This window comes from Rhamphochromis longiceps, linkage group LG14 (assembly GCF_057381845.1).
Source record: "Rhamphochromis longiceps isolate RC_006_pf linkage group LG14, R_longiceps_female_GT1.1, whole genome shotgun sequence".
NCBI lineage: Eukaryota > Metazoa > Chordata > Actinopteri > Cichliformes > Cichlidae > Rhamphochromis > Rhamphochromis longiceps.
In genome coordinates, this window is record NC_140570.1 from 14,236,269 (window position 1) to 14,264,236 (window position 27,968).

General features: G+C 40.2%; 2 protein-coding genes across 8 annotated transcripts; one reads left to right on the top strand and one right to left on the bottom strand.

Annotated features, from left to right (window-relative positions):
* The first annotated feature begins 1,149 nt into the window (after positions 1-1,149).
* LOC146653791 (thiamine transporter 2-like) lies at positions 1,150-3,972 on the top strand. The gene is made up of 7 exons (XM_085379431.1): positions 1,150-1,296; positions 1,611-1,846; positions 1,929-2,409; positions 2,658-2,736; positions 2,865-3,057; positions 3,197-3,338; positions 3,430-3,972. The coding sequence occupies exons 1-7, from the start codon at positions 1,150-1,152 to the stop codon at positions 3,577-3,579; spliced, it is 1,428 nt and encodes a 475-aa protein (XP_085235557.1). The 3' UTR covers positions 3,580-3,972.
* agfg1a (ArfGAP with FG repeats 1a) lies at positions 3,768-27,513 on the bottom strand. 7 transcript variants are annotated; one of them, XM_085379423.1, is made up of 14 exons: positions 27,137-27,513; positions 21,095-21,188; positions 19,160-19,275; positions 18,194-18,359; positions 17,242-17,404; positions 16,122-16,241; positions 15,021-15,092; positions 13,418-13,633; positions 12,211-12,385; positions 11,979-12,058; positions 11,439-11,543; positions 8,661-8,843; positions 8,318-8,412; positions 3,768-4,605 (listed from the first exon to the last, which is right to left on the bottom strand). In XM_085379423.1, exons 1-14 carry the CDS (start codon positions 27,301-27,303, stop codon positions 4,546-4,548), a joined length of 1,812 nt encoding a protein of 603 aa, XP_085235549.1. In that variant the 5' UTR covers positions 27,304-27,513; the 3' UTR covers positions 3,768-4,545. The 7 variants fall into 7 exon arrangements, with proteins under 7 accessions (XP_085235549.1, XP_085235551.1, XP_085235550.1 ...); XM_085379425.1 differs by having other exon boundaries at positions 15,060-15,092; positions 27,137-27,512; XM_085379424.1 differs by having other exon boundaries at positions 8,691-8,843; positions 27,137-27,512.
* Between the last annotated feature and the right edge of the window lie 455 nt (positions 27,514-27,968).

The following is a 27,968-nucleotide window of genomic DNA, read 5'->3' on the forward strand; positions in this document are numbered from 1 at the left end:
TGCAGAGAAAACCAACATGTCACTGTCCAGTAACACTTAACCATCGTTACATTATCTAATGTGTTGAACTAATTATTTTTTTAAAAAGTAACGAGTCGAATTTTGCAAATGTAGCGGAGTAAAAGTACAGTTTCTTCTTCACAAATGTACTCAACTAAAAGTAAAAAGTATCTCACAAAAAAGGTACTTTAAAAGTACATTTTCTTTCAAAAACTTACTCAAGTAAATGTAACGGAGTAAATGTAACTCGTTACTAACCACCTCTGCATTACAGTCACAGTTGTTGATGAAGCTGTACTGGGGCTGGACATCGTGACGCAGGTACGTGTACAGGCTGTAATTATACTACTGCTGTATTAGAATGGCAACACACGGGGATTTAACAACAACTCAAAGTCAAGAACCCGATGGCCCCTTCAGCGTTCTGCTGCTTAACTGAAGCACTGAAATGTGAGGACAGAGTGACACCTGGTGGTTATCATTAGCTGTTGCACGCAGGTCTATTTGATGCAGGTGGTTCACTGCCATAGCATAGATAAAATAATTCTAATAATGCTTAGGATTATGTGTCGTCTCTCTGCTCTGCAGTTTATCATCTACGGCAGCTACTATGCTGTCATATCGCTGCTCTTTTTGATCCGAGGAACCTACACCGCCTGTGTGAACAAACCCTGTCTCCGGCACACGGAAGCCAAGGAACCCGAGTGTGTGGAGGAGGTGATTGCTGCAGAGCGTCTCTGACCTGTGTCAGTGCCCAACAGGTTTTTGGAAGATTGGAACTAATTTACCTTAAACAGCTGCAAATTAACTAACGAGAGCTTGTAAATATGCTTTTCTTAAACACTACAAACTGTAACATTAAACGTTTATACACTGAAAAGCAAACATTTATGTGTTGTGTATTTTTGCTATCTGCAACCCAGACAGGAAGACAAACAACACAATAAAACAGTTACTTCTGATTGGTATTAAAGTCCAGAGTTTTGGGCGCTTACCTGTTTAATTTATCAAAGTTTTATCTCAGCTTGTGCTCGAGTGTCACCAAGATTGTGTTGCTCTTTGACCAGGTTGCTGATTAACAAAATGCCTAGAGAGTTGTGAGGTATTTTTCCCCCATCACACACTCACACATGAAACAGGAAAGCCAACATGGAGGCAGTGAAGAAGTGGAGATCAGACTGGAAGTATCCCACTATTCTGCTTTGCATTTATGGATTCTTCAGCACAGTTAAACCACTGGAGCCTTTTCTCATCCCATTTTTGACAGGACCAGATAAGAATCTGACAATTGAGCAGGTATATATGACATATGCTAGAAAGGCTATAGTGTAATTCAATCAAAACAGACTTAGAAAAGAAATGATTTTCAGTTTTTCGGTCCTTATGGTGAAAAAGTTGGTAACTTTCTCTTTTGTACATGCTGCAATTACAAATAATCACACACACATGCACACACAAGCTGGTGATTCATAGCAGAGAGATAACCGGCATCTTTAAAAAAATAAAAATAAAAAATCTAAGTGATAGAAATCCAATCAAGATTCTGAAACCTTTAATCATTTGCTATAAAGTCATGCATTTCCTGCCTTTGATGAGTTTTTCCCTGACAGGTCAACAATCAAATTTTCCCAGTGTGGACATACTCCTATCTGTCCGTACTAGTGCCGGTGTTCCTTCTCACTGACTGGCTGCGTTACATGCCTGTAGTGGTGTTTCAGTGTGTTATGCTCTTCATCACCACAGCACTGCTGCTGTGGACAGCAAGTGTGCCAGCCATGCAGGCTACGCAGTTCTTTTACGGAGTCGTGACAGCCAGCGACATAGCCTACTTCTCCTACATTTACAGGTCATGTAGTACATCTCACAGATTTGGATTTTTAGCATTGCTCATGGGAGACTTGACATTTTGAATATGCTCTTTATTACAGTGTAATAGATTTGAAGAGATACCGGAAGGCCACCTCTTACAGCCGCAGTGTCCAGCTCCTGGGGTATACAGTGGGCTCCGTGTTGGGTCAGCTGCTTGTCAGCTTCGACCTCATGTCATACAACAACATCCTGGTGTTCACTCTGGTTCTCACTGCCATCGCTCTCCTCACTTCCTTCTTCTTGCCAATGCCACAGAAGAGCATGTTCTTTCATCAAAGACGTGGGAGACAGACTGCAGCAGAACAGTCAAACACAATAAATGCATCACTGGAAAATGGAGGAGGTGAAATGGAGAGTGGAGAAGGAGAGCCTGATGCTGAGAAGCTTGAGGAATCTATCGTTACGCAGAGTTGCGGCCAAGTCCTCCTCCAGCTGTGGAGGGATTTCCGCCACTGCTATTCCTCTAGACAGCTGCTCTACTGGTCTGTGTGGTGGGCAATGGCTACCTGTGGGTATAACCAGACTGTCAACTATGTGCAGGTTAGTTATGAAGGCAGCATAAACAAAAATGTGAGCTGTAAAAGCATCTGAATCACTGCAGCAATCCAAATTGCTACTGGGGGCTGCTTTACGATGGGTTTACCTGCAGTGAACAAGTAGTGCCTTGTAGTTGCTGAAGCCTTCTCTTGTGTTAATAAAAGGCATTTTAGATATATATTTTAAACAGAAATAATTAAACACACACATATCCTTGAACAACCTAATGATACCCACACCATACTGCGCAGGTGCTGTGGGAGCATGTGCAGCCTTCTCAGAACTTCAGCATTTACAACGGAGGCGTGGAGGCAGTCTCAAACCTCTTAAGTAAGCAACATTAGATGGCATTTCCCCCCCTCCCTAAATCAAATGGAAGTTATCAGGGACACATAAGATTTCTCAGTACCTAATCAGCTGTCCTAATTTGTCTTATCCCACGTGTACATGCTTTCCAGGTGCAGCCACTGCCTACGGGATAGGCTTTACTGAGGTAAGATGGGAGCAGTGGGGAGAGCTGGCCCTGGGTGGTTTCTCTGGACTGAGTGCAGCTTCACTGTTCCTCATGACTTTCACTGGCAACATTTGGGTCTGCTACAGCGGTTACGTCGTTTTCAAGTCACTGTACATGATGCTGATAACTATAGCAATGTAAGAGTGTCAAGTCACATCAGGGTTATACTTTACCACAGTTTAGTTTGATTTTTATTGCAGATATAAGAGCAAAAAAGCTAAAAAAATAAAAAAAACCTCCCCAACCTTTAGATTAAGACAAATTCTATGCTTGCAGGTATCAGATTGCAGCTGATCTCTCAATGGAAAGATATGCACTAGTCTTTGGGGCAAATACCTTTGGAGCACTGGCTCTACAGACGATTATCACGTCTGTTGTAGTTGACAGTAGAGGGCTAGGCCTGGCCATCATTCCCCAGGTAAGCCATCAGATCACAAAATATGTACAGCAGCACTGTTTATTTGTCCATTAGCGTCATTAACCTTTTAAACATGTACTCTTCTTTGCAGTTCACCGTGTATTCCAGCTACTTCTTGGTTATCTCTGTTGTTTTTTTACTTCGGGGTCTGTTCAGTATTTGGAGAGCACAAAGAAGCAGAAAAGAGACAATTCCTCCAGACAAAGATGAAACTCCAGGCAGCGAAGAACACAGATTCTGAACACGTATAGAGCGTTATAGTGTATCACTTATGGTTTCCCATCCCTAAATTGACCTCACATTAGTTCATAAGTAGCAGAAAAAAAGTCTTTAAATTACTTACTTCAACATGATGAATAGAAATCATTTTTTTGTACAAAAACAATAAAAGAATGTTTCACACATCCATATAAATGAATGCTTTGGTCATTTCTTTTTACTTAAAATTCATTTTAATATATATACTGTATATATTTACACCTTAACTTAAACTTTTTTAATACCCAATGCAAGTAAGTGGTTTTCAGTTCATCAGCCATTTCTTCTGACTGTCATTTGAAGTGTTGCAACTCTGTCAGCAGGGCGGAGACAACAGAGAAACGAGCCCCCCACCCCACCCATCCCTGATGTAGCATTCAGTCCTCCTCCTAACCCTAACCCCACCTTGACAACAGAATATATTCATTTCCTTAGTGAGAACAGTTTATCTAAAAGGGTCCTGCACAAATAGTTTGGTTCTTTACAAATACAGTAACTGGCAGTACCCATTAGCTTTTCAAAGCAACAGTTCTGTCTTAGCAAATTCTGTGTGTTAGATACAAATACTGATATGCACAAAGAGCTAATTTCCTAAAAGAAAAAAAATGTACAGAATTGCAGCATAATGAATGGGATATACTGTATGCAATAACTTAGTTTTCAACCAGTTCGATTATACATTGTGGCTCAGTAGAGGCCAGGCTAGTTCACAGGTTAAATAAAGGGGAGGGCATCGACCTCCCCCTCTGCACACACCATCACTGTTTTGTAGCCTTCGACAGTGTCAGCACGACTGTGTCGCATAATGTTCCATTTATGACAAACCGCGATAGAAAATACAAATTCTTACAAACATTGTGTTTTTAAAGCTACTTGTGAAACAAAAACAGTGCAATAGGTGCAAGCGTGCCAGTTGTTGACCCTGTAGTGCAGCTGACATGATGGACCGCTATAAGAAGGGGTTTGTGGAAGAGCCTCCAGCTGGATACTGCGCAGGTGGACCCGCACCCTAGAACGAAAAAGGGAAGCACGCATTTAGACTGTGTACTAAGGTTCTTGTCCAGTGTTAACTGAGAAGAAAGTATGCTAGCTATATGGCTGTTCACCAGAGCAATGGGCTGGTTATTCAAAAAACAAAAAACAAAAACCAAAGCCATCCCTCACAATAAAATCTACACAAAGAACTGAAGTCTCTTAATTTATTTTTGTGTTAAACACAGATCAAAAGTGCTGTGCAAAAGTCTCAAGCCACCTCGTAGTATTTTATTCTATTGCATATAGTTTTTTATTCTTTTTATCTTCTCCTATACCTTTTTTCTTTCATTTGTGTTGTTCTAACTTTGCACTGTCTACTTTCTGCTGTGACACAACAAATTTCCCATGTGTGGGACTAATAAAGCTTTATCTTATCTATCTTATCAACAGGTGCAGGAGGTTATTCAAATGTGAAACACTTTTCCTGTGACACACAGGAAAATACAGCATGAGTCAACAACTGTTTGTACAGGTTCTAATATACACCAAAGTCAAAATTTTGTATCACCACCTTTATTCTTCAACACAGACTAAACCCTCTTTGGCAGCTCTCTAGTAATTACGTTAACTAGTCATGAGGAATAGTTCTCCAGGCTTCTTGAAGGACATTCAAAGCTCTTCTTTGGATGTCGGCTGACTTTTGTTCTTTTTTCTGTCAAGATGATTCCACACTACTTCAATAATGTTATGGCCCGGGCTCTGAGGAGGCCAATCCATGACTGATAGTGTTCCACTGCGTGGTTTTCCATTCAGATTTGCTTTTGGCAGTGTGTTTAGGATCATTGTCATGGTGACAAATATAGCAGCAAAGTGGTTCAGAAGGTCCTGAGTTCGACTCCACTATCTGTGTGGAGTAGAGCTGGGCGATAGAACGATAACGATATGTATCGCGATATAACTTTTACTCGATAGAGAAATTAAGCTATCGCGATAGACCTCGCCGCTCTTGTCCTCAAAAAAAAAAAAAAAAAAAAAAAAAGGTCAGCCAATCCAAATTAAGTAGCGCAGAGCCGAACCAATCACAGCCGCAGCATCACGTCGCGTGACTTGTTACGTACAGCACAAGTGCCAAGCCGCACGTGTGTTTGTTTGGGAAGCAGCCAAGCAGCCAGCGGGTAATGGAGCCAGCGCGTAATGGAGGAAATGAGTGTGCCGACTAGAAAAATCAACCGAGCGTGACCGAAGAGAAAACAGATGATGGTTCCAATGCCGGAGAGATTGTCGAACGGAAGAGCCATAGAAGTTCCGTAGTGTGAAGGTATTTCGGCTATTTCAAGTCTGACAAAAAACAGAGCAGCGTGCACTGTAAATTGTGCCGAAAGCAAGTCTGGAAATACAATAAACTGGTGCATGCGTCACAACTGTGCGCCACGTTATTGTTTCGGTGAAATTAATTTCTACAATACTGTTACTTCTACTCTCTGCAGTGTTTAAATGCTTACATATACACACAGTTACTGTCCCTCCACACATACGACTCTGTTCTGCTTCTATGCCCCAGCTTTGTTTACTTTTTCCCACCGAGGCTTCTAGACTTCTGATTGGCCAACATTTCTGCACGGTTAGGAATCTAGCGCCACCTGCTGCTTTGGCATGTTCATAGCAGCGTTTTCCTTCATTTCTGCCTTTATGTGTGGACGGGATTATTTTTTAAAACGAAAACGGAAAATCTCCGTTTTCAAAGATACCCGTGTACGTGTGGACGTAGCCTCAGTCTCTGACTGGAAGCGCTGATTCGTCATTCGGCTTTTGTCAGACTAAAGTAACTGTTAAAACTGTTTGAAAAGCTCAGCTATACAACAAGGAGAGATTGAGAATTTCCTTTTAGTTCTCAGTTTATTTGATATTGACAAAAGTTAGTCAGTTTTGTCTGTTCTTCTGTAAAACAAACTAAGATTTATTTTTAGAATTAATATTTTGTTTCTAAGTGGAATTGACAATTTAGTCTGTTTCGTTTGTTCTATTTTGAAACTTAAATGCTTTAGTGGCTGCCTTTTGTGTAGTTTGCAATATTTGCCTTTATTTATCTGAAAAAGTCTCATGTTCCTTAACTCATTCACTGCCAATGGCTGGCAGTGAATGAGTTAAACCCATTGACTCATTCACTGCAATTGACGGCTATAGACGTCAATGGCAGTGAATGAGTTAAGTACATCTACCCTGTTGAACTTATTATGGGAAATAAATATTTAAATAAAAACAAGCTGCTGATTATTTCACATTTTACTTGTGAGCAACGGCACATTTAAATCTTACAAATATAGTTATTTGGCTTATATCGTGATAGATATCGTTATCACCTGAAATGAAAAAAAAACATATCGTGATATGAAAAAATCTCATATCACCCAGCTCTAGTGTGGAGTTTGCATATTCTCCCCATGTTTGCATGAGTTATTGGTGTGAGTGTGAATGGTTGTCTCTCCATGTTAGCCCTGTAAAAGCCTGGCTGCCTCTCACAGGTAGCCGGGGTAGGCTCCAGTCTCCACAGTGTCTTACAGATGTCTGTATACACAGTGGAACCCTCTCCTGACTTTTTTTGAACATACTGCTTCCTGAAGAATGGCTTCTTGTCGGCCACCCTTCCACTAAGACTATTTCTGATGGATCAACTGAAGCGTCAAATGATGAGGGTCAGCTCTCATGTCTTGTGTCAGCTCTTGTTGGATTTAAAAAAAAGAAAGAAAAAAACTTTATGTTTTTGTCCTAACACATACCATTTTATGTCTATCAAACTATGTTTTTATTGGCATTTTTCAACTAAATAATCTGTTCTGGTTCATTTCCAAGTTGTCTGCTATGTGTAGAAACACTGGGTCATGCATTGAGTTAGTCACCTTTTTTATACTTGAATGATTGACAGGTCAAGTGGCTTAAACAAACATCTGAAAATGTTCAGGCACAAGGACTGAACTGAAAACGCCCAGCTGCTTAGATGCAAGATATTACAGTGGCTTGCAAAAGTATTCGGCCCCCTTGAACTTTCCCACATTTTGTCACATTACAGCCACAAACATTAATAAATTTTATTGGAATTCCACATGAAAGACCAATACAAAGTGGTGTACAAGTGAGAAGTGGAACAAAAATCATACATGATTCCAAACATTTTTTACAAATAAATAACTGCAAAGTGGGGTGTGTGTAATTATTCAGCCCCCTTTGGGGGGCAACAATGGAATGGTCTAAAACAAAACATATCCATGTGTTAGAACGGCCCAAAGTCCAGATCTAAATCCAATCGAGAACCTCTGGCAAGATCTGAAAACTGCTGTTCACAAACGCTGTCCATCTAATCTGACTGAGCTGGAGCTGTTTTGCAAAGAAGAATGGGCAAGGATTTCAGTCTCTAGATATGCAAAGCTGGTAGAGACATACCCTAAAAGACCGGCTGATGTAATTGCAGCAAAATGTGGTTCTACAAAGTGTTGACTTAGGGGGCTGAATATTTACGCACACCCCACTTTTCAGTTATTTATTTGTGAAAAATGTTTGGAATCATGTATGATTTTTGTTCCACTTCTCACTTGTACACCACTTTGTATTGGTCTTTCATGTGGAATTCCAATAAAATTGATTCATGTTTGTGGGGGCCGAATACAAGCCACTGTAAGAAATGAAAGATGAGTTAAGATTTTTGCACAGTACTGATCCAGGAGACTATAGCACATAGCCACCAGACTAACCAGAAAAGGGTTGCTAGAGACCATAGGTCCTGCCATTGCCTGCCCAAAAGGAGTTGCAACAGACTTGGCCTGGCCGAAGGCTGGAAATCCTCCACCTGAAAGACATAATGTGATTTCAAGTGTTACATGATGGACATGGATCTCTCTCTCTCTCATTTATCTATCTAGCTTGCTCTATATTATTTTCATATAGCTATAAATATAATTAAAACAATAATAACAATAATAATAATATTACCAAATCAAATAAGACCTCTTCTGTCAGGGTTAATTGAGTGAACCAAATATTACATGAAGAAAAATTTTATAGACGACCACTTGACAACTACAGCTCAAATCTCACCATAGGCATTATTGTCTACATGACACACACCGTTGGGTTGCTGGGGATAGGCGGGAGGCTGAGGGAAGGGAGCCTGACCAGGAAAGGGTTGCTGGAACGTTCCACTAAAGCTGGTGGGGAGGTTGAAGGCTGCAGTATTCCCAAATCCAGCTGGCATACTCATGGAGCCTGTGCCAAATGGTGCTGCAAAATAGCAGAACAGCAACATTTAGGAACCAACAAAAGCTCAACACATAATAGGCAAAATTTGGTTTGATCTATTGCTGCGATTCTGTAACCCAGTGTGACTTGTTTTGGGCAAAAACGTCTACAATTCAGTATTGTGTGTCGTGTTGGGATTGTCAGAATCTCAGTTTTGTTTCGTTTTTTATTTGGCTAGTTTAAACACATGCAATAAGAGTGTCTGCACACAAGCTGTAGAAAAAAAGAAAAGAGGGAGTCAGAATCAGACATCAGTAAGTAGGGATGGGTACCGGTATCCGGTGCCATGATGGCACCGGTTCTGACATAAACGGTAGTAACCAGACCGAAAAGCAGCGCACATTTCGGTGCTTTATTTCGGTGCTTTTTTTCCTGAGATGTGATACACTTTGAATTCTAGCCAATCATTTTACGTTTCCAAGGATAGTAGGCGGGTCCAGGTACATACGTTATTTTAGAGCAGAGCTACAGATTAAAAATGTCCAAGGCGAAGCGGTCAAAAGTCTGGCTGTACTTCACAGCAAAATATGCAAACTCAGCAGCCTGCAACAAGTGCTTTAAGCTGATACTGTGATACTGTCAAAGGAGGCAACACCTCAAATCCGATGAAACACCTGGCGACGTATAGTGTTTTTTTAAACGCCGAGAAATGCGCTGTATTTGATAGCTTGCTGCGAGACCTCACATCGAGCACATCTACTGCGGGTGGGTTGCCTGTTATCGGACCCGGAGTTAGCAACATCCCCCAAAAACCCGAAGAGGAGAGTCCTGGCCCCTAGCCCTGCCAGTGTAGCAGAAATGATGAGGATGATGATACAGCAGCAGCTGTTCTGCTCTGCGTGAGTAGCTTAATGTTGTTGGTGTGTAATTTACGTTGAGAAGGCTAACCACGTTATTAAATTAATGCATGTAAGGTGAACTAACAACACGTCGTAGTTACATGCAGCTGTCTTCTTGTTTGATGGCAGATACTCCCTTCACTCTGGCCAAAAAGGCTAAAATGACCAAAGAAAAAGTGGAAAACAGTTAAACATGAGAGGTTTTGGACAAAGTTTGTGTTTTTTTCCATTGTTTAAGCACTGCTTCCAGCCAAGAGTGATACCATATATGCCCTATAGCTGCAGAAAAGGCTAACACTGTTATCTTTTTACAAAAAAAAACAAAACAAAAAAAACAAACAGCTGAACATGAGAGATTGGGGGCAGGGATAGCTCAGTAGGTAAAGTGGTCGCCCCATGATCGGAAGGTCGGCGGTTCGAATCCACTTAACGGCTACCCTGAGGTACCCCTGAGCAAGGTACCGTCCCTACACACTGCTCCCCGGGCGCCTGCTTAGTGGGCTGCCCACTGCTTCACTGAGTGAATGGGTCAAATGCAGAGAAAAACAAGTAATTTCCCCATGGGGATCAATAAAGTATCCATTATTATTATTATTATTATTATTATTATTTTTGACCAATTTTGTGTTCTCCATTCTTTAAGCACCGGTTTGAGCACCATTTAAGCATCAGCACCGTTTCAAAAGTACCGGTTTGGCACCGGTATCGGATAAAACCTAAACGATACCCATCCCTATCAGTAAGTTTAGTGGCAATGTCTGATCTCTGGTGAACACACAGGAGCAACAGCTGGGATCAAAATGTGTCAGACAGCCAGCTAAAAACCAAGCAATTCTATCAGTGATTTAAGAAAAACAAAAGAAAACACCCACACACACAGTTTACAGCTGATAAAGTGATACAGGCTTCATTCATTCATTGAATGAAGCATATCTGGTAATTAGCGTGATTAATAACTCAGGGTGTAAGTTTTCGTTTAATGAACAATAAAGTTTAATATTTCCCCTTTAATTCTTTAACCGAGAAGAGGACCATGCTGCAGAAACCACAGATATTTGGGAAACATGAATCCATCCTCAAACCTATCGTTATTAGTCATTTCTCATTCAGCTTCACTCTGTTCCTCTGTGATGAAATGGTAACTGGATTATTGGGCTATTTCAGTGGTGCCGTGTTTACGTCTTTCGAGATTTTCCTCAGTGACAGCTAAAATCATTCACTGGCAGAGCAAAGCACATGAGAGCAAAGGGGAAGCAGTTAGCACAAACAAACCTACCAAAGGTGGGAGGATACCCATGCCAATGAAGAACCCTCATCAAGCCTGTCCAGCACGCCAAGGACAATAAGACAGACAACTGAATCTAAAAATTCTTCACCATACCGATTTATTTTTAAAATCAATCTCTGCACACCAGTAAATGGCAACACTTCTCTTGCTAACCAGTTCCATAGTGAATTGTAGTTTTCAATCTTTTTGCCCTCCTCCACTTTCCTGTTGCTTTTTCTGTGTTTGGCACTGTCAGAGATATAATCACTTCTGAGGTAGCACAGGCAAAGGTTGCCACTTCCAATGTGCAAAAAAAGACAGCTTTTAATACACTAACTTTATGACTGAACAAGTGCATTTAATTTCTATACACACTGTTAAACTGAACTACTAAACTAAGTGAGTAAGCAGGGTGTTAAGTGAGTAAGGTGATTCTCAAAACACACACAGACACAGCCAACAAAAACAAACCTGCTGCAGCTGCAACAGTTGCTGCTCTGCCATTGCACTGGAATGGGTTGGTTGGAGCTGCTGCTGGGACAACACCAGGAGCTACAAATGGATTGGTTGGGTGTGCTGATGGGAAAAACAGCATCAAATTAACATTAATTAGCATGAAGTCCTAAGCAGAAGAATACATTAAACATTTTTCTTTTTTAAAGATAGCTTATAGAGGGTGTTTTGACAGTTCCACGTCAATGTCCTTTATACATCACAACAAACTAATTAACTAATGTTAATGAAACAAAAATAAATTCTTGACCATACTAGGCTGATTCTTGCCAAATTAAGTTTTAAGTTATGATAAAGTTATGATGCTTTAAGAATCATCATTTAAGTACGCAAGTTGTACAAAATGAAACTGCCAAATCTCTCGGTGATTGTCTCAGTTTCCTCAACCTCACTCTAAAATTATTTAGAAATGTAAAACATGAACAATTACTAACAACCGTGTCAATTTTGTGAACATTGTTACCATAACAAATCAGAGACGTGTTTAAGTTCACTTACCTCCAAAACCCTGAGCCATGCTGGGCACAGCCTGCTGTATTTGTGCTGTTGACACCCCCGTCTCTGAGCCAAACACACTCCTGTAGTGACACACCGTTAGCACATAAGTTTAGGAAAGGATGCAAAAAGAAAGGTACTCGGTGGCCTTTTCCTAACTGTATTCTGGAACACTGATCATCAGAATGAAGAAAAAAGATTTGTCTGATTTATGTTGATTTGTGCAGTCTCTTACCCTTGTGAGGTGCTGGTGGTATTGTAAACAATGGTGGCAGGTGCTGAGGTGCTGAAGACTGTATCAAGCTCAGCTAGAGCAGCATAGCGGTCTCCACCTGCTGGCTGTTTCTGAGGCAAACCACCCACTCCTGCTGCTGCTGCTGCTGAGCTCACCCCACCAGGAATACCACCTCCTAGAATAGAAGTACATAAAAGGAAAGCCAGGTTCAATTTACCTCAGTTCACTTAATGCAGAAGAAAATGCTGTTAAACTTTCAAAGAGGTCCGGAGATAGCTGCCATACTGAACCTACTGAAATTAATAGGGAATAAATGTTAGGTCATTAGGAAGTGTATATTTTCTAGGCCAAAAATACATATTTATATGAGAAAAACCAGCTCAGTACAATTCACAGATACTCAAACACCAAACTTCTAATAATGTGGTATTAAAATGCTTCAGTCAAACCTAGATGTATAGCATTCACAGAAGTGAGGAGGCATTTCAGTCATGTCCAGTTGCCTTTTTGCAGCTGGTTCAGTAACATTGAGGTATAGACAATCGTGATCAGAAGTTTACATTCCCTGTAAGAATTAATGTCCTGGCAATTTGGGGATTTTGAGCATTTCTTTGTCATTGTTCTAAGAAGCAGGATTGTTCAAAGTCCAAGGAAGTCAGTGAAGATACGAGTATTGGTCAATTCAATGGCTGCTCTCAAACAAATTCTTTTTATGCTGGCAAAGAGGCCAGAAACTACCAGTTACAGTCAATCATCAGTAACGAGAAGTTAAAAGGTTTTGGCCTTGTCAAGTTAAAAGATTATAGAACCTTTAGCACTGCTTATTAAAAGATTTAAGTGAATGTACGCATATATTTGAGTCCATATTTATGATTTTGATCCTAAATGAATTAGATAACCTCCCAAACGAATTAAAACATGTGCAATTTTTTTAAGTCATTAGTCTAAAAGCCCAAAATTACCTTGACATTCATGCCCACGATGAGTGTATGTAAACTTCTGACCTCTACTGCAAGTATAAATTGCTAGAAAATGTAAACCAGCCCTTTTTTAGAGACTGCCTATCCCTGCCAGGAGAAGAAAACTTATAGGGACTTAAATCTATGCGCCTAATTAAACCTAGTTTTCAGTTTGTATTTTTGTTTTTCAGTCATTCTCTAGCCCTACAATGGACATCTATGAAACAGGCTAGGCATGAAGGGTTTACCTGGCTCTGTTTTGGCAGAGCTAAATATGTTATCCAGGTCAGCCAGGGCTGCGTATTTATCGGCAGAAATGTTAGTACTCTGTACAACGTCTCTGCCAGCTCCTGTGGAGTTACTCTGGGAGGAGGAACTGAAGGATCCAAAGTCAGCACTACACGATTTGGGGAAGTTCTCAAAATTTGCAAAACTGGCATTTGCTAGTCCCCCTGAGGCGCTACCTGTATGAAAGAGAGAGATTAAAGAGTCATAAGGGGGACTGTAATTGTTGGTTTTGAGAAACAACAAAACAGGTTGGAGAGGGAGAGAAGAAGGTGCATGAAGGGTAAACTTGGGAGTCAGGCTGGTAAAGGGACACCTTCTAAAGGATAGATAGCAACATCTGTCCTTTGTTACACTGCACTATGCTGGCTTTTCATTAGCCTATGAACCAAAAGAGCACACACAATTAGCACTTATATGTGTTAGAGGCTGAGCATGTGCAGGGCAGCAATTTTCTTGTGTAACTCCAATACTTCCGACTTCACCACGATACTGTGGAGAAAGGAAGTTAAAGACAAAACTCATCAAAATGTATTCACTGAGAGATAGAAAACAAGTTGCTATCTCCCAAAAAAATCTCTTTAATATGCCAACAACCCTGCAGATTTTACTGAGCGCTGTAATATCAACACGATCACACTCAAGCAGGTCTAAACGTGTTAGAGCAAAACGAAACATTAATCTCTTAATGTTTACCTATTTTCTGCAACAGACTGCAAAATAATCACTCTGGACATCTTTATGCAACTAATTCAACACGCCATGTCAATGCTTGGAAACCCTCAGTTCACACATTCCTGCATATTACAGAGAAAAATTGAGGTTTTGCTACAGAGCAGTAATTTCCAAATTGCAGCACATGAAGAGCAGATTTGTATGGAGCCCATTAAAAGCAAACACAGAATAATAAATTATTTTGGACACCGAGGTAAAACAATCAGAGCTAACTGGGACGCAGCACAGTTGTTGTGACCCTAAGGGGGAGAGAAGGCAATTTTTAGTAATGACACCGATACCGCTGCATTTTAATCAGCAGTTCACTGCTTTCTATGAAATATTGGTTATTTAATGAGTTTTAGGTCAGGGACACTAAAGGAGTCCGAGTTTAAAGGCATCCCACATTACAGTTTACAAAAAATAGATTCTAGGGTAAAAGCTTTTGTAGAAGTAATTTTTGCATAAAAATCTAGAGGCTAAGCACATTAAAAAAAATATTATTATTGCTTGAGGGGAAAATATGCATCTCCTCTTATCTCTTTTCATGTTGCCTTGTTGGATTTTTATACACTTTGGTCTATTTTGCACAGTAGGTCATATTAATCATTGCAACAATCAAAGATTAGTAGACTTATGTTTAACCACTGAGCTTTATCAGCTGTTAATTTTAGTATAAATGGACCAAAAAAAACAAACAAAAAACAACACAGTGACACACACACACACACACACACACACACACACACACACACACACCACCCAAAGAGAGGATTGGGATCACAATGACTACACATACAAGATGGGTGAGAGAGTGAAAGCTGTTATGAGGGCAAGCGCAGAGAGACTTACTGTGTGAACACTGGAGAGGCAGAGCAGTGGCAAACTCACCCATACTGCGGCTGGATGAGAGCACAGTGAACGCTTGCAGCCACAAATCAAAGAGGGAGGCAGAAATGGGGTAATGAGCAATGTAAGATGGCAGAGAAATCAAAGAAAAGATGTCAGGTAACCCAGAGGTAAACATTATGAAGTGCTAAATCAAAGCAAATCAAATACTGCTAAAGCAAAGGATAAAAAAAAACAAACAAAAAAAACCCCAAAACAAAAAACAAGTAAGACAGATTTGACAGCTGAAGGCAGACAGTGCAAGGCAGTCAGTATCTGTGAGAAAGCCACTTAAAAATGTTTCCAATAAAAATAAACACTAAGGAGGCCGCTTCACACAGAGTCAATATGCACCTCCAGCAGAGGGCACTGTAGTACAACATTTTCCTGACAGGAAGTGAAGTTTGTGGCAGTAACTACTGTTCAAATAAGAGTATGTGACTTATGAGTCAAAGTGCTGAAAATAAGCCAGAGGATGTGTCAATAAGCTGCCAATGTATTTTTGAAACACTGTAGGAGAGAGAGAGAGAGAAAAAGCTTTGGCTAACAACGCATGTATTGATTAGCGCTCATCTATTGCACAACACCAGCATTAATTTAGAACCTCAAAAGTACGCAACAATGTTAGTTTCTCAGACATGTGGCTAAGCTGTATGAAGCTTGTGTATGCCCAAAGCAAAGTTTACAGTAAATGTCTCTAGTGAGGTACAGTGGATAATCTCCTGAACACAGTACTTCACGTCTTAGTCTCTTTTACTCTCTTTTAAACAGGATCATCTGAAAACCGTACAACTCTCTGGTGTAAAGAAATGTTTACATTTGAACAAAAAAATGAATGAACACTACACATATGTAAAGGTTTGGGAACAGAGGTGATACAACAGTTTAAATAAACCAACAAATGATGATGTGAGAGAAATTTTGACTACCATTGAGGTGTGTGTGTGACTAAATTATTTGTCTATGTAAATTTTTACATGTCTGCCTGTGTACATAAAGCAAACCTGTTCCTCTGTGTTATTGACTTAGTTGTGTTATTTGTCCAGTAAAACCAGCTTGCTCTACCTGTATTTGGGGGTTGAAATGGTGCTTGGGGTGCAGAGGGAAAACCACCTGTCGACCCAGAAGTGTTCCCGAATGCATCAAAATTAGCAAAGTCTGCCTCTCCTTTGGTATTCTGTGCCACTTGAAGTTGTGTAGAGGTGTTGTACAGACAAACAGATGGAGGAAAAAAAAAGTGAGGGGAAAAAATGGATTAATGAATGAATGCATACAATATCCAAAGACATGAATGACTGCAAAACAAATACAATGGGTTAAACACTACTAATAAAATACAATGGGTGATGTGTTAAATGTGAGGAATAATCAGAGTAGTAGAGCAGTGCAACTTAAAATGCGTAGCAGCTTATATACCTCGACATTCACTATTTCCCAGTAACACCCAAGAGTCCTTCATGTGCACACCCAAATATAAAGCAGGACTTGTGTGCTTAGCACTACACACATCATTAATTTTAACACACCTGTGTGCATGTTTGTTAGGTGTGTTAACGCCACTTTAGTTCTTGCATTAAGGATGAATCTTAAAGGCTCTGAGGGAGAAATGAGAGGACATTATCCTCAATTGAAAGCAAATGCTAACAGCCACATGTTACAAGTACTAGTAACCATGGCAATTTGTCTGTCTGATGCAATTTTATAATATATTTTGATACAATCCAAGAGCACATCATGACTCCTGATGTATAGCAAATTCACATCTTCTCCAAACTGGTGGCATCCTGATCCCATCTAATGTAGTAAATACACCACCTCTGGAGAAGTGCCCACCCCACATCCAATATCTATAAACGCAGTTATTTATTGGTAAGAGATTGGTAATTGGGGCTTTTTTTGTTGTTTATTGTGGATTATATGTGCTGAGGACTTCTATCTTCATGTACATTGTACATGCCCAGGGAAATGAGATACTGGTGTGACCTTCTTGAAAAGGCAGTTTAACCAACTCTAGTTGGGATCTCCATCAGAGACAACTTGCTGGCTACGCTATGCCATGCACATTTCAATAGTGAAACTTGAAAACACTGGTTGAAGCAAACCTTGCCTACAAGTGTTTTAAAGTGGTAACTACATTACTTACTGCAACTAACAAAAACATGAGTGTTATTGGTCTGTTGCTTACTTGTGTGGCTGTTGAAGTGTGCAAAGTTAGCAAAACTGGAGCTGGCGCCTGCATTCATGTTGGGCGGGGCAGCAAAGATGTCACCACCCAAGTCACTGAGGAGGTCATATTTCTTGTCATGGAGCTGCTGCTGCTGGGTTTGTCCACGGCTCACTACAGGAGACTGGTGACGACAAGAGATGCATTTGAAAAAAATTTAATAAATAACTAAACCGGTATAAATGAGCTCCTAAACAGCCTTCATGCAAATTAAATAATAGGCCACGTGAAAAAACAGACTGTGGTGACACTGTCTCATTAGCGATGAAAGATGAACCTTATCTCAGTGGGCAAATTTGGTCATTTATCATAAACAAGATGAATATGCTTTTGTCTTTAAAGACATGGCTTCTTAATACTGCTGTGAAACAATTCACAGTCTAATCCTGGACTGCACCTGTTGTCAATAAATCTGTCATTGCATTTGTGCGAAGAGTCGTTATTTTCTTTGTATCTATGAGATACTTTTTAATTAGCAAATCACTTAGCAAATTAAGTCCAATGTAAACATGTCAGTAAAGCATTTAGGGATGTGTGTGTAAATGGATTACTAAGTAACTGTGGTAGTGTTGAACCACAGAGCATTCAGCAAAGTAAACAAGGTCATCAACTGGTAGCATCGTTTCCGCTAAAGCCCATCATAAGGTTTCATTTTAACATCGGCAACAATGCTGAGTGTTAACTGTCGATTGATAACCCAGTTCAAAGCTGAAAGTGTAACAGCGTAAATATTCACACCATTGTAAAGACCAACCTGAGGGGAGAATATGTAGTAACAACTACATATTTTCACCTCAACCCTGCTAGATGTGGCATATATGGCACACTGAACAAGAACCGGTTTATGCTGTCCAACATATGTGTTAATCATATGATGACTTGTGTGCATGTGTGTACACTATGCAAGTCTCACCTGATTTGGTGGGGTGTGCTTGTTGAGGTGTAGAGACGGTGCCGACTCCCCCAGCAGGGACTTGAGTGGTCTAACCTCTGGGGTGCTGCTGGTGCTGCTGTTTGAGGAGCCAGAGATGGAGGCATGGACTGACGCCACTACCTTGGCCTGCTCAGGAGGCACGTACCTTGGAAGCAATCAACAATTTATGCATTACTTACACTAAAATAAATAAATAAAATAAAAAATAAATAAAAAATAAATAAATAAAGTGTTAGTTTTAAACTACCATTTATAAGAGTGAGACACTACAAGTTGTGTGTGCGCACAACAGAGCAGACCACGTGAATGCCTGTCTGCAGCAAACCTAGCATGTTCAAACATGCACTAGTCATTGCTCTCATTTTGATCATATTTCAGACTAAACACTAGATGGATGAGTTGATGTTTTGTAACAACATCCATGCTTACCCAATTCACACTTTGGGTGTATCAAATTTGTCATAACAAAATGCAGAGGATAAATAAAAATCTTACAAGAAGCCGTTAAAGATGCATCACAGTTTGTTGGTTGTTTTCTTTTATCTTTTAAATCACTGAGTGATCAGCGACAATCAGTGACTAACTTTTAAACTTAAAACAGTAATCATTTGGCTAGTTCTTATTTCACAAACACCAATGACAATTTTATTCAGAGTCAAAAAAGAAGCTCTAGAACATCTAGAAAAAGCTCATACATATTTCAGTTGATTAAAGCCTATAACTTCATGGAGCAATTAAGTCTTGCATATAGAGCAGCTTTACTGTAATGACCTAGATTCTGTACATCTCAAGAGGGGTATTTGGTGGCTTGCTAGAGGCTAACTGCTATGAGGCACATGTGAAACATTCCAAGCCAGAGAGAGAGGGAGAAAAACAAAAAAAACCCCTTTGCACAATGCACACTGACAAAGATCTTTTCTCAGCAAGCTTATGATACTGACATACCATCTCTTTTTCTCATATTTATCTTGTAGGAACTCCTTGACTTTCTGTGGTTCTCTGAAGTCTGGTACTGAAGAGGTTCTGTCATCATAAAGACCAAGCCAGATCTGTTTACAAACCTGAGAACACACAGAGTTAGAGAAAGGGATTTTTGGAGGAAACGGCACACACACGCACAGAGCTTTGCCATCAGTCATTATTAGTAATGAAATTGTTCCAATAAAGGAAAAATAGACAAGCAAATAAAAAGACAAGCCACATGTAAGATAAAGTTGCAGAGTAAAGAAAAAACAAAACAGAAAACCCCCTCTGACAGATAAAGGGGTTGCGAACCTCTGCCCTGGTGTGAACCTTTGCAGCAATAAGTACAAAAAAGCATTTCTGTCTTGGGATAAAATTCCACATTGGAGTGGTGGAATTTTATCCCATGCTTTGAACACATTTGACTCTGGGATGAGGGTGGAATTCTTCACGTGGACCACGTGCTTTAGGCTATTCCATTTTAGTTTGCTCAAGTTCAGGACTTTCCAAAACAAGCTATTCCAAAAGATCCACTTTATTTTTCTGTAAAAATATTGGAGAACAAACATGTTTGGTGTACATATTGCCTTAAATAAATTGCAAAATAATATATTTTATGCATCTTAGACTGCAGTGGTCTTATTTCTGTTTCCAGACACAGTGACCTCATTATAACAGCACGGTAGTGGCTCTCTGGGGGAACCAGAAGACTCCCGGTCATCATACAGTTCAAGACAGTAAAGCTGTAGTAGGTCTAACTTCAGGATGAGCCTTGGGGCGGTGCATCATTATTAAGGACCACCACAATGACAACCCGGCAAATGAGCCAAAAAGAAAGAGAAACAATGACATGGGGACGGCTGGTGCGAGCTGAATAGTCACAACTGGACTTTCAGGATGTCTAGAAGTAGATCAGTTGTGGATGGCATTGTTCTCCTGGATAAAACATAATAAAAACAAACAAAACAAAAACTCTGTGCTGATATGAGTTACCAACTATACTTGGGCAGCTATTAATATTATCTAGGTGTTGTCAAAATAAATTGTGAGAAAAACACTGCTTTAAACAGGAAAACACTGGGACTGGGCACCAATTTATGACCAACAGTTTATAACATTATTTCCCATATAGACTTTAGTTGGGTAAGCCACCAGCCACATAAATTAAATCCTCCTTCGGCTCAGTGTTTGTCAAGTGCGCTCTATGAAGACAGAAAGGTAACTTACAGGCAGTATTTATAGACCAGCCTTCAAGCGTATATGCATCAGCTCCAACCTTGAGTCTCCTTCATGTCTGCTTTCCATGCCACTTTGCCACATCCTTTAATAGACTGTCCTTCGTGGGTGGCACTGCACTATTTCGTACTCTGTTTACTCGAAATATCTCGTCCCTTCGGTATTTTGCACAGTGCAACTGGTCGATTGTTTATACTTCTCATAAGTAAATAGGTGCCAGTATAATGCATGAAATTCTTGACCTGTCTATTCAATAAAAGTGTGACACAACACCTGTATTAAACTGACAAAACATTTGCCTTACAACAATTTTTGTTGTCGGAAAGTAGCATGCACTTTTTAATCTAGAGTTTGTTTTATAAAACTTTCTACCGCAGTAAAATGATAATAGTCCGCATGAATTTCAAGCGTGCCTAAATTGCCTTATCAAGCATATGTGCAACAGGCTACTTAAATACAAACACTAAAAGCAGAACTTTCACAACAGACACAGCCCATTTCAAGATTTTTAGAGGCTGACTTTATGCCAACCTGTCTATTAAATATTGAATAGACAAGGACAAACAATGATGGCTCAACCAAAAGCTAATCTAACTAGTCAGAAAGGAAAGCAGTGGGAAGGTTGACCTCGGGCTTAATTTCTAACTTTATTAATTGACAGGGCCGAATTGCCGTTCCTACCTCATTGCCATGTTTCTGTAAGAACTCTATTTCCTGTTGCGTGAAGGTTGTCATGGAGATGGACTTGACTCTGTGGGGTGGATTCAGTCCTCGTCTATGGAAAAATAGAAACAAGGGTCAATTTAATTTGAAGACAACATACATGAAAACCTCATCTTGATACACTCCAGAGCCCACCTCTCAGGACGGGACCATTTAATTAGCTGAAAGCTGAATGGTTGCTGGTGTGTGTGTGTGTGTGTGTGTGTGTGTGTGTGTGTGTGTGTGTGTGTGTGGGAGAGAGAGAGAGAGAGAGACTTAGGACAAGTGAGTAACTGAGGATAAGAAGTCATGATTATAGAGAGAAATGAAAGAGACAAATAATGACAGAGAGACATACTGACAGAAAAAGAAAGGGAGTACAATAACCAGAGGAAGTGGGTGAAACTCTCTTCACTTACACTGACTGAACTGAGACTGTCCAAACATTAAAAGAATGAACAATCTTCCTTAATATAGAAACTTCAATTATGGAGTAACACCCATTAGACCACACAAGCCTGGCTCACTTTCCTTAGAAGGTCACACAGTCAATGCCACAATGGCCCAAATTAAAAATGCCTGGTTATGGTAGGAGTTGAAAAGAGCAATCATTTGTCTATTATTAAGCTCCAGGCCTGATTGTCTGAGCACGTTTTCCTCGAATCGCTTACAGGTGAAAACTGATGTCGTGCTGACTGGCACGGTCACCACCTGTTTTTGTGAGAAGGTGACCACAGAACATTTACCATGCGTGAAGACCACTTTAACTGCGAGTTAACAAAAGTACTTGTCAACACATAAAACATATTGAAATAAATAAATAAATCTTCAATTCTATAAAAAAGGATCTGTGCTTCTAGTTGCTTACATTAACCTTTGCTGTTAACCAGTCTTCAGAAAGTAACTAAAATTATAAATTGGACTGCAACTTCAAATGCCTTTAAAAGCAGAGAAAGTGGTGAGCAGTAGGGTTGCCACAAACGATTATTTTGATAGTCGACTAGTCACCGATTATTTTTGCGATTAGTTGACTAATCAGATCATCATCCATTGGACGCAATACTACAGCTTATTGCACCAGCAGCATCTGCTCTTATATAACTATCATTAGCTTACAGCTTTAAGTGTTTAAGGTCTGTGCTAACTAAAAATAAAGACAAGATGATAGTTTATTAAATTTTAATGAAATTTGCGGATTGTTTCGGTGAAGTTTAATAAACTCCTTGCTATCTAAAATATAACAGGACACTGGAGTATATTCTGGAGCATCTCACACTTCTGATAATCAGTTGTCTGCTTGACGTTTATTCAGCTGTGTAAAAACTATAACTTTAATCTCAGACAAACTGATTTACTCAGGAACAAATAAAATACAAAAAAAAAGCCAAACAATAACATTTTAAGTTATCTAAGTGACTCATATATATTTAACCTGAGTAGCGAAAGACGGCAGTGGGTTTGAAAACGATTTGCGGGGAGTCCGGTGTTCTCACGGCGCTAGTGAGCCTAGCCCCCGGCTCGCTAACGAGCTAGTGGGTAACAGATGTCTCCGAAAACGTCGGAGCGCTTTTGAAAATATGTGGTGTCCTGATAAACTGAGCAGATATTTGAGGTTTACACAGCTACATTCTCGCCTGAAAATATGTTAAACGTTTATTTTGTGACCCAGAAAGAATAATAAGAGTAACATTAAAACTAACCAGCTGCCGCCATTGTTGGAAACTGCGCTGGGCCGCGCTATGAATTCTGGGACACAGCTGCTTCTTCTTCTTCTTCTTCGGGGTTTAACGGTAGCTGACATCCTTGTACATGCAATGCTGCCATCTTCTGTTTCAGTCCGTTATTACACTCTTAAATCCTGCCACTTATTCCTGCGTCTTTTGTGATCTTACAAAGCTTCAAACGACGCGTCGACTATTAAATCAGTCGTCGACGATTTTGATAGTCGACGTAATCGTGACTAGTCGACAAATCGTGGCAGCCCTAGTGAGCAGTGAGTAAACTCAAACAGCCATCATCAGCAAATATCATTAGGATAGCCATTACACTGTGCCAACAGTGGCCACAGGCATCTTTTCCTTCCGTTTCCCTTTGCAGCCATCAGCATGTCAGGAGCACAACAGATACACTCGCTTATGGACATGGATAGTGGATTTAATCAGCCATAACACAGATGTGTTAAAGGAAGCATTCCGACAGCACTCAAAGCCCCATTATACAATAGACGTATTTACAGGTATGGTGGACAGATATAAATGATTAAAACAGCTTTTATCAACTTCAGTTTTAATCTCAAACACAGTAACATGCTACAGAGACATAATGACATGGTATTAACATTTAGGAACACACAATTAAAGCAAAGTTAGTTTTTTGATTGTGGATAATATACAAAGAACTCTTAATTCAAGTGTTTTTAAATACTTGAACTCCTGCTTTATCATCTACAAGAACTACCAAGAGTTTTGCATGTTTCCCCTGCATCTTTATAACAAGAAAAGTTTTGTATGAAGTTTACAAACTGAAGAAGTCACTTGGATAAGTGACGAAATGTTTCTGCCACTGAAAACGCTACGTCCAGGTGAACAGGATCAACTTTCTGTGGCTTACAAACACGATGTTATACACAGAGCAGTCAGATGCTGAAGGCATTGAAATACTAGACGGGCCTGTTAAATTATTCACTGCTGTTACCTCTAACAGAACTTGTTGTCATTAAACCTTTTTCTCAATACATCCGTCAGTCAGTGGATTGACTTTAATCAAAAAAAACATTCACTGCTATCTGGTACAGAGTACAGAAGCTACAGTTTAGCTAATTCGTGCTGTTTGTGAACACCCAAAAGACCTGTCGGTTCACATTTAAGAACATAATGATCTAAAAGAAATAACATAATTTTATGTCAATGTGGAAAAGATTGCATGAAAATGTGTGGGGGTTTTGCTTTCCCTTCATACAAATGCTGAGACTGCCACGTACATGACTAATGTTTAAGCAGTGCACTTTTAGTTTTTAATCATTTACTAGTGCTTTGTGTTAGGCTTACAAAAATATACACACGGACCAATCACAGCAGAACCACGTCACACTAAAGTAGAAGGACATTACAAATCCCTAAAACAGAGTATTAAAAACTAAAATGGTCCCCTGATACTGCACTGTAGAGAGGAACGGACAAAAACAAAAAACGAATTGTTTTTAAACTGGATAAGTTTTTCCAGCTCCCTGAGGAAGATAAGTGACCAAATTCTAGTCTTACGAAGATTAAACTAGGTCAGATAGAGGGAGAGGTTTCCAGAGCCCTTGAGGTCTAAATATTATATCAACGTCTTAGCAGTGTGGTCCCATTGAGGAGTTCTAATTCTGAAAATGTCATTTTTGTTACTTCTATAAATTTTAAAATTTATATTAAGGTGACTTTTTCAGGAGAATTAAATTGCAGTAACAATCAGTAGCTGCACAGTATAAAGGAACTGCTTTTATCACAACGTGTCAGAGAACAGTACCACATATTGCACTGTAAAATAATCATGAACTAGTCCCTATTGCACTAGTTCAGAGATGGGAACTCGGCTCATTTGCATACTGCAACTGCCTCAGGGTAAGAGAAACTGGCAACACAAAGTCTCCAAAGAGAGGAAAGTCCACACACTTCATTTCACTGCTTTAGATCCCTGCAAAAAACGATATTTTAGTCTTTTAACAGTACTGTTATTAAGCGTCTCATACAACAGAAAATACCCATTCCTAATTTAGTGACTCACTAATTTAGTCACCCCATCCCTGTTTCACAGATTCCACACCATTGTTGAGAAATCAAATGTCAGGGTTATATTAGAGTCATTTCTGGTAACTAGCCATTGATCAGATCATGTATCAGCACATTTGGTGTCTGTGACACCTTCCCAACTCTGATTACTCAGGAACACATAGGTCAAGTGGGGTTACTTCCCGTCATGAGCAAATCTCTAGTAAGACATCGATTGGCGTTCCTCCTGGGAAAGGCTCCACCATCATGAGGAATGTGTTTATATAGCAAATTCCAACCCCACCCTTTAAACAACTACAGCTACGGGAGGAAGAAGGTTATTAAGAAGTAAGTTGTTGTGAACTCTCCATCACTCCAGAGAAAGTCAACAGTGTTAATCTTAAAAGAAAAAGGAATTAAAAAGCCACCTGTAATGTTGGATGAGTTTGCTTTGGTTTATTTGGACAAAATAAAGAAAACACGATGGTTATTCAGAAAATTGGCATAATAAGCCAAGACAGTGATTGAAATTATCAAGTCTGCGCATGAATTTTAACTACTCATAATTCCAACGTGACCTCACAGCCACTTCCTGTTGCTCACATACACAACATCACATGCTGCTGATGTAGCAGCACAGTGGGGCCACACCACTTCCTGAACCTAAAAATCAGATCAAGCTTCCTGCGCATATCATACAGACATCTATGCTTTCAGCCCCACACTCTTCCAACAGAAAGATTTTCCTTGAATGTGACCTTTATCTAACCAAAAGTCAGCGAGAAAGACAAAAAAGAAAGGATATAAGGTTTAGAACAGAGATCTCAAGCTAAAAAAAATGAACTTAATTAGCTCTTATTACAGGATTTAAAGCAATAGGGCAAGCACATGGGAAATACACAGCGGCGTCCCCACAGAAACACCCACTGGTGGCGGTAAACAAAGGGAAAGTATCAGCCAGCATGTAATTTATCTAATGCTCACCAAAGCTAAGCTACATTAACTCAAACCTGGTCAGTGGGCATTTACTAAGCAATAAAAACCTTACCTTTTACCTACAACATTTTTAGAATGATAATTATTCATGAACAGAAAATGGCAAGGTGATCTGTATAAAAGGTGTATGCAGATCTAATTCAAGTATTTGTGTCTTTATGGGTGATGGTGATAGCACTTATAATTTATTTTAGCATTTCATGTGTGTGTTGTTTCTCAGTGAACTACATGTCAGTGCAGTCTGAAAGGTCGATTACTGCAGAGTATTGAGAATGATTAGTGCAACACGGGCAGTGAGAGGGAAACACTTCCTCCATGTTGTACATCTTTTGCCCCATTTACCACTAAACTGATGTAAAACTGAGTGACGAAGTGATTTGTTATTATTGCATTAAACCATTTTCTTTCTGAATGTATCCAGCATCATACAACATGCAAGAAGGAAATATGACAGCTGAGCTGAGACGTATGTGTGGCAAAATAAGAAGAAGCGGAGTGCTCCACTAATCCCAAGCTAAAAAAAAAATGCTTATCACACAACTGCACAAAGATTTTAATAAAAAAAAATTACAAATAAAACCCTCCACTCTGCTACAATGAAACTACAATGCTTGTAAATGCATGGGCTTCAGAGCCGTCGTAGGAGGTAAACTGCAGATACACGGAGAGAAAAAAAGCTTTTGATCAACTGCGTTGTCAGCTCTAATTCGAGCTGCGATGTTATGCCAGAGGATAAATAATTCGAAAACACAAAATAGATGAGTGAACTTCGCACAATTGATAACAGATTTTACATTTATCTCAGTCGCGCCTTAAGATAACACGACTTTCGCTCTGCCAAGTGTCGACCATCACGTTTGCAGCGAAAATGCGGTTAAGTGACTCAAACATATGGCTCCACAGGGCGGACCGGCTCAGTTACTAGGTGGTGCTTCCTAACGTTACCGGCAGCTGGAAGCAGCAGCAGCTGGCTTATCTGTGGACCTAGCTTGCAAGTGTCAGATAAGTTCACTTGCTAACACTGGATGCTAACGTTAGCTAGCATCTCGGCTGGTTGGTGCGCTCGCCTGACACCTCTATGCACCCCGCCCAACGCACCACACTGCAATGTCAAAACAGCTAAACTCACACTACCTCCGTCTTTTCTAGTTCCCCATCTGACGGTAGCTAGTGCTACTATTTGACTAACTGGCTGGGTTTACCCCGTGTAGCCGAAGCGCATTAATATCGTGTGCGCCATGTCTAAGCTAAGGTCACTGTGCAACTTAATACTTACAGGATGCCAGAGCAGGAGGTACAGACGAAGGAACCCACAGTCATGTTGGCGTAGGTCGGGCCTCGCTGGTCGCAGTCAAAGCACTTTCTGTTGGGAGGCAAACTCGTCATTTCTCTCAGCATCTTCAGGTGTTTCTCCTCCTGTTTTCTCTTCGCACTCGCCGCCATGGTAAAGAATCTATAGCGGGGGTTGAATAAAACCGTGAGAGACGGAAAGCTAGCTAGCTAAAACTAAAAGAGCTGTGCTTTCTTCTTTTTAATGGTTGTCGACTCGTAAAGACAGAGTGAATCGCTAGGTGGGTCTGTTGTCAGGGCGGCCTCGCGTCTCCTCGAACAAGGAGTTTTCAGGCGATGGACCTGGCGCTAGCTAACGGGACAAGAGCTATGCTGCCATCTACTTCCGCCTTCGCTTAAATCCCGTTATGCAGCCACAGCGAGTCTTCATGACTCAAGGCCAAACGTGAGCCCATTAAACTCATCACAGTCAAAGATATCCACTACAGATGGAGGCTATTATTTTTAATCTAATTTTATTTAAGTTGGCATTAACTGTGTCGTATGCGCTGCACGCTGCAGGCATTTTAACGGCATCAACAACACAATTTAAAGATTGTGGCAGTTAGCGGCTATGTGAGTTACTTTATCTTCAGTTCAAATTTTGACGTGTACATAGAAGCAGACAGTACGCTCGGTGACTTGTCTGAAGAATTGCAGCGGGCCACAACGCAAACTGAAACAAAGAGCATCATCTTGTTTCTAACGGGACAGCTCTTTGGTTGTGCTCCAGACAGCGCAAAGAGCGCCACTATTCTTTCTTTAACGCAACAGCGCCA

Coding starts and splice junctions, on each gene's coding strand:
- LOC146653791 (XM_085379431.1), top strand. CDS start 1,150: ATGGAGGCAGTGAAGAAGTGGAGATCAGACTGGAAGTATCCCACTATT. Junction 1,297..1,610: donor AGAATCTGACAATTGAGCAG/GTATATATGACA, acceptor TTTCCCTGACAG/GTCAACAATCAAATTTTCCC. Junction 3,058..3,196: donor ATGCTGATAACTATAGCAAT/GTAAGAGTGTCA, acceptor CTATGCTTGCAG/GTATCAGATTGCAGCTGATC.
- agfg1a (XM_085379423.1), bottom strand. CDS start 27,303: ATGGCGGCGAGTGCGAAGAGAAAACAGGAGGAGAAACACCTGAAGATG. Junction 19,276..21,094: donor TACAGAAACATGGCAATGAG/GTAGGAACGGCA, acceptor GTGTGTTCTCAG/GTTTGTAAACAGATCTGGCT. Junction 8,844..11,438: donor AACTGTTGCAGCTGCAGCAG/GTTTGTTTTTGT, acceptor GCTATTTTGCAG/CACCATTTGGCACAGGCTCC.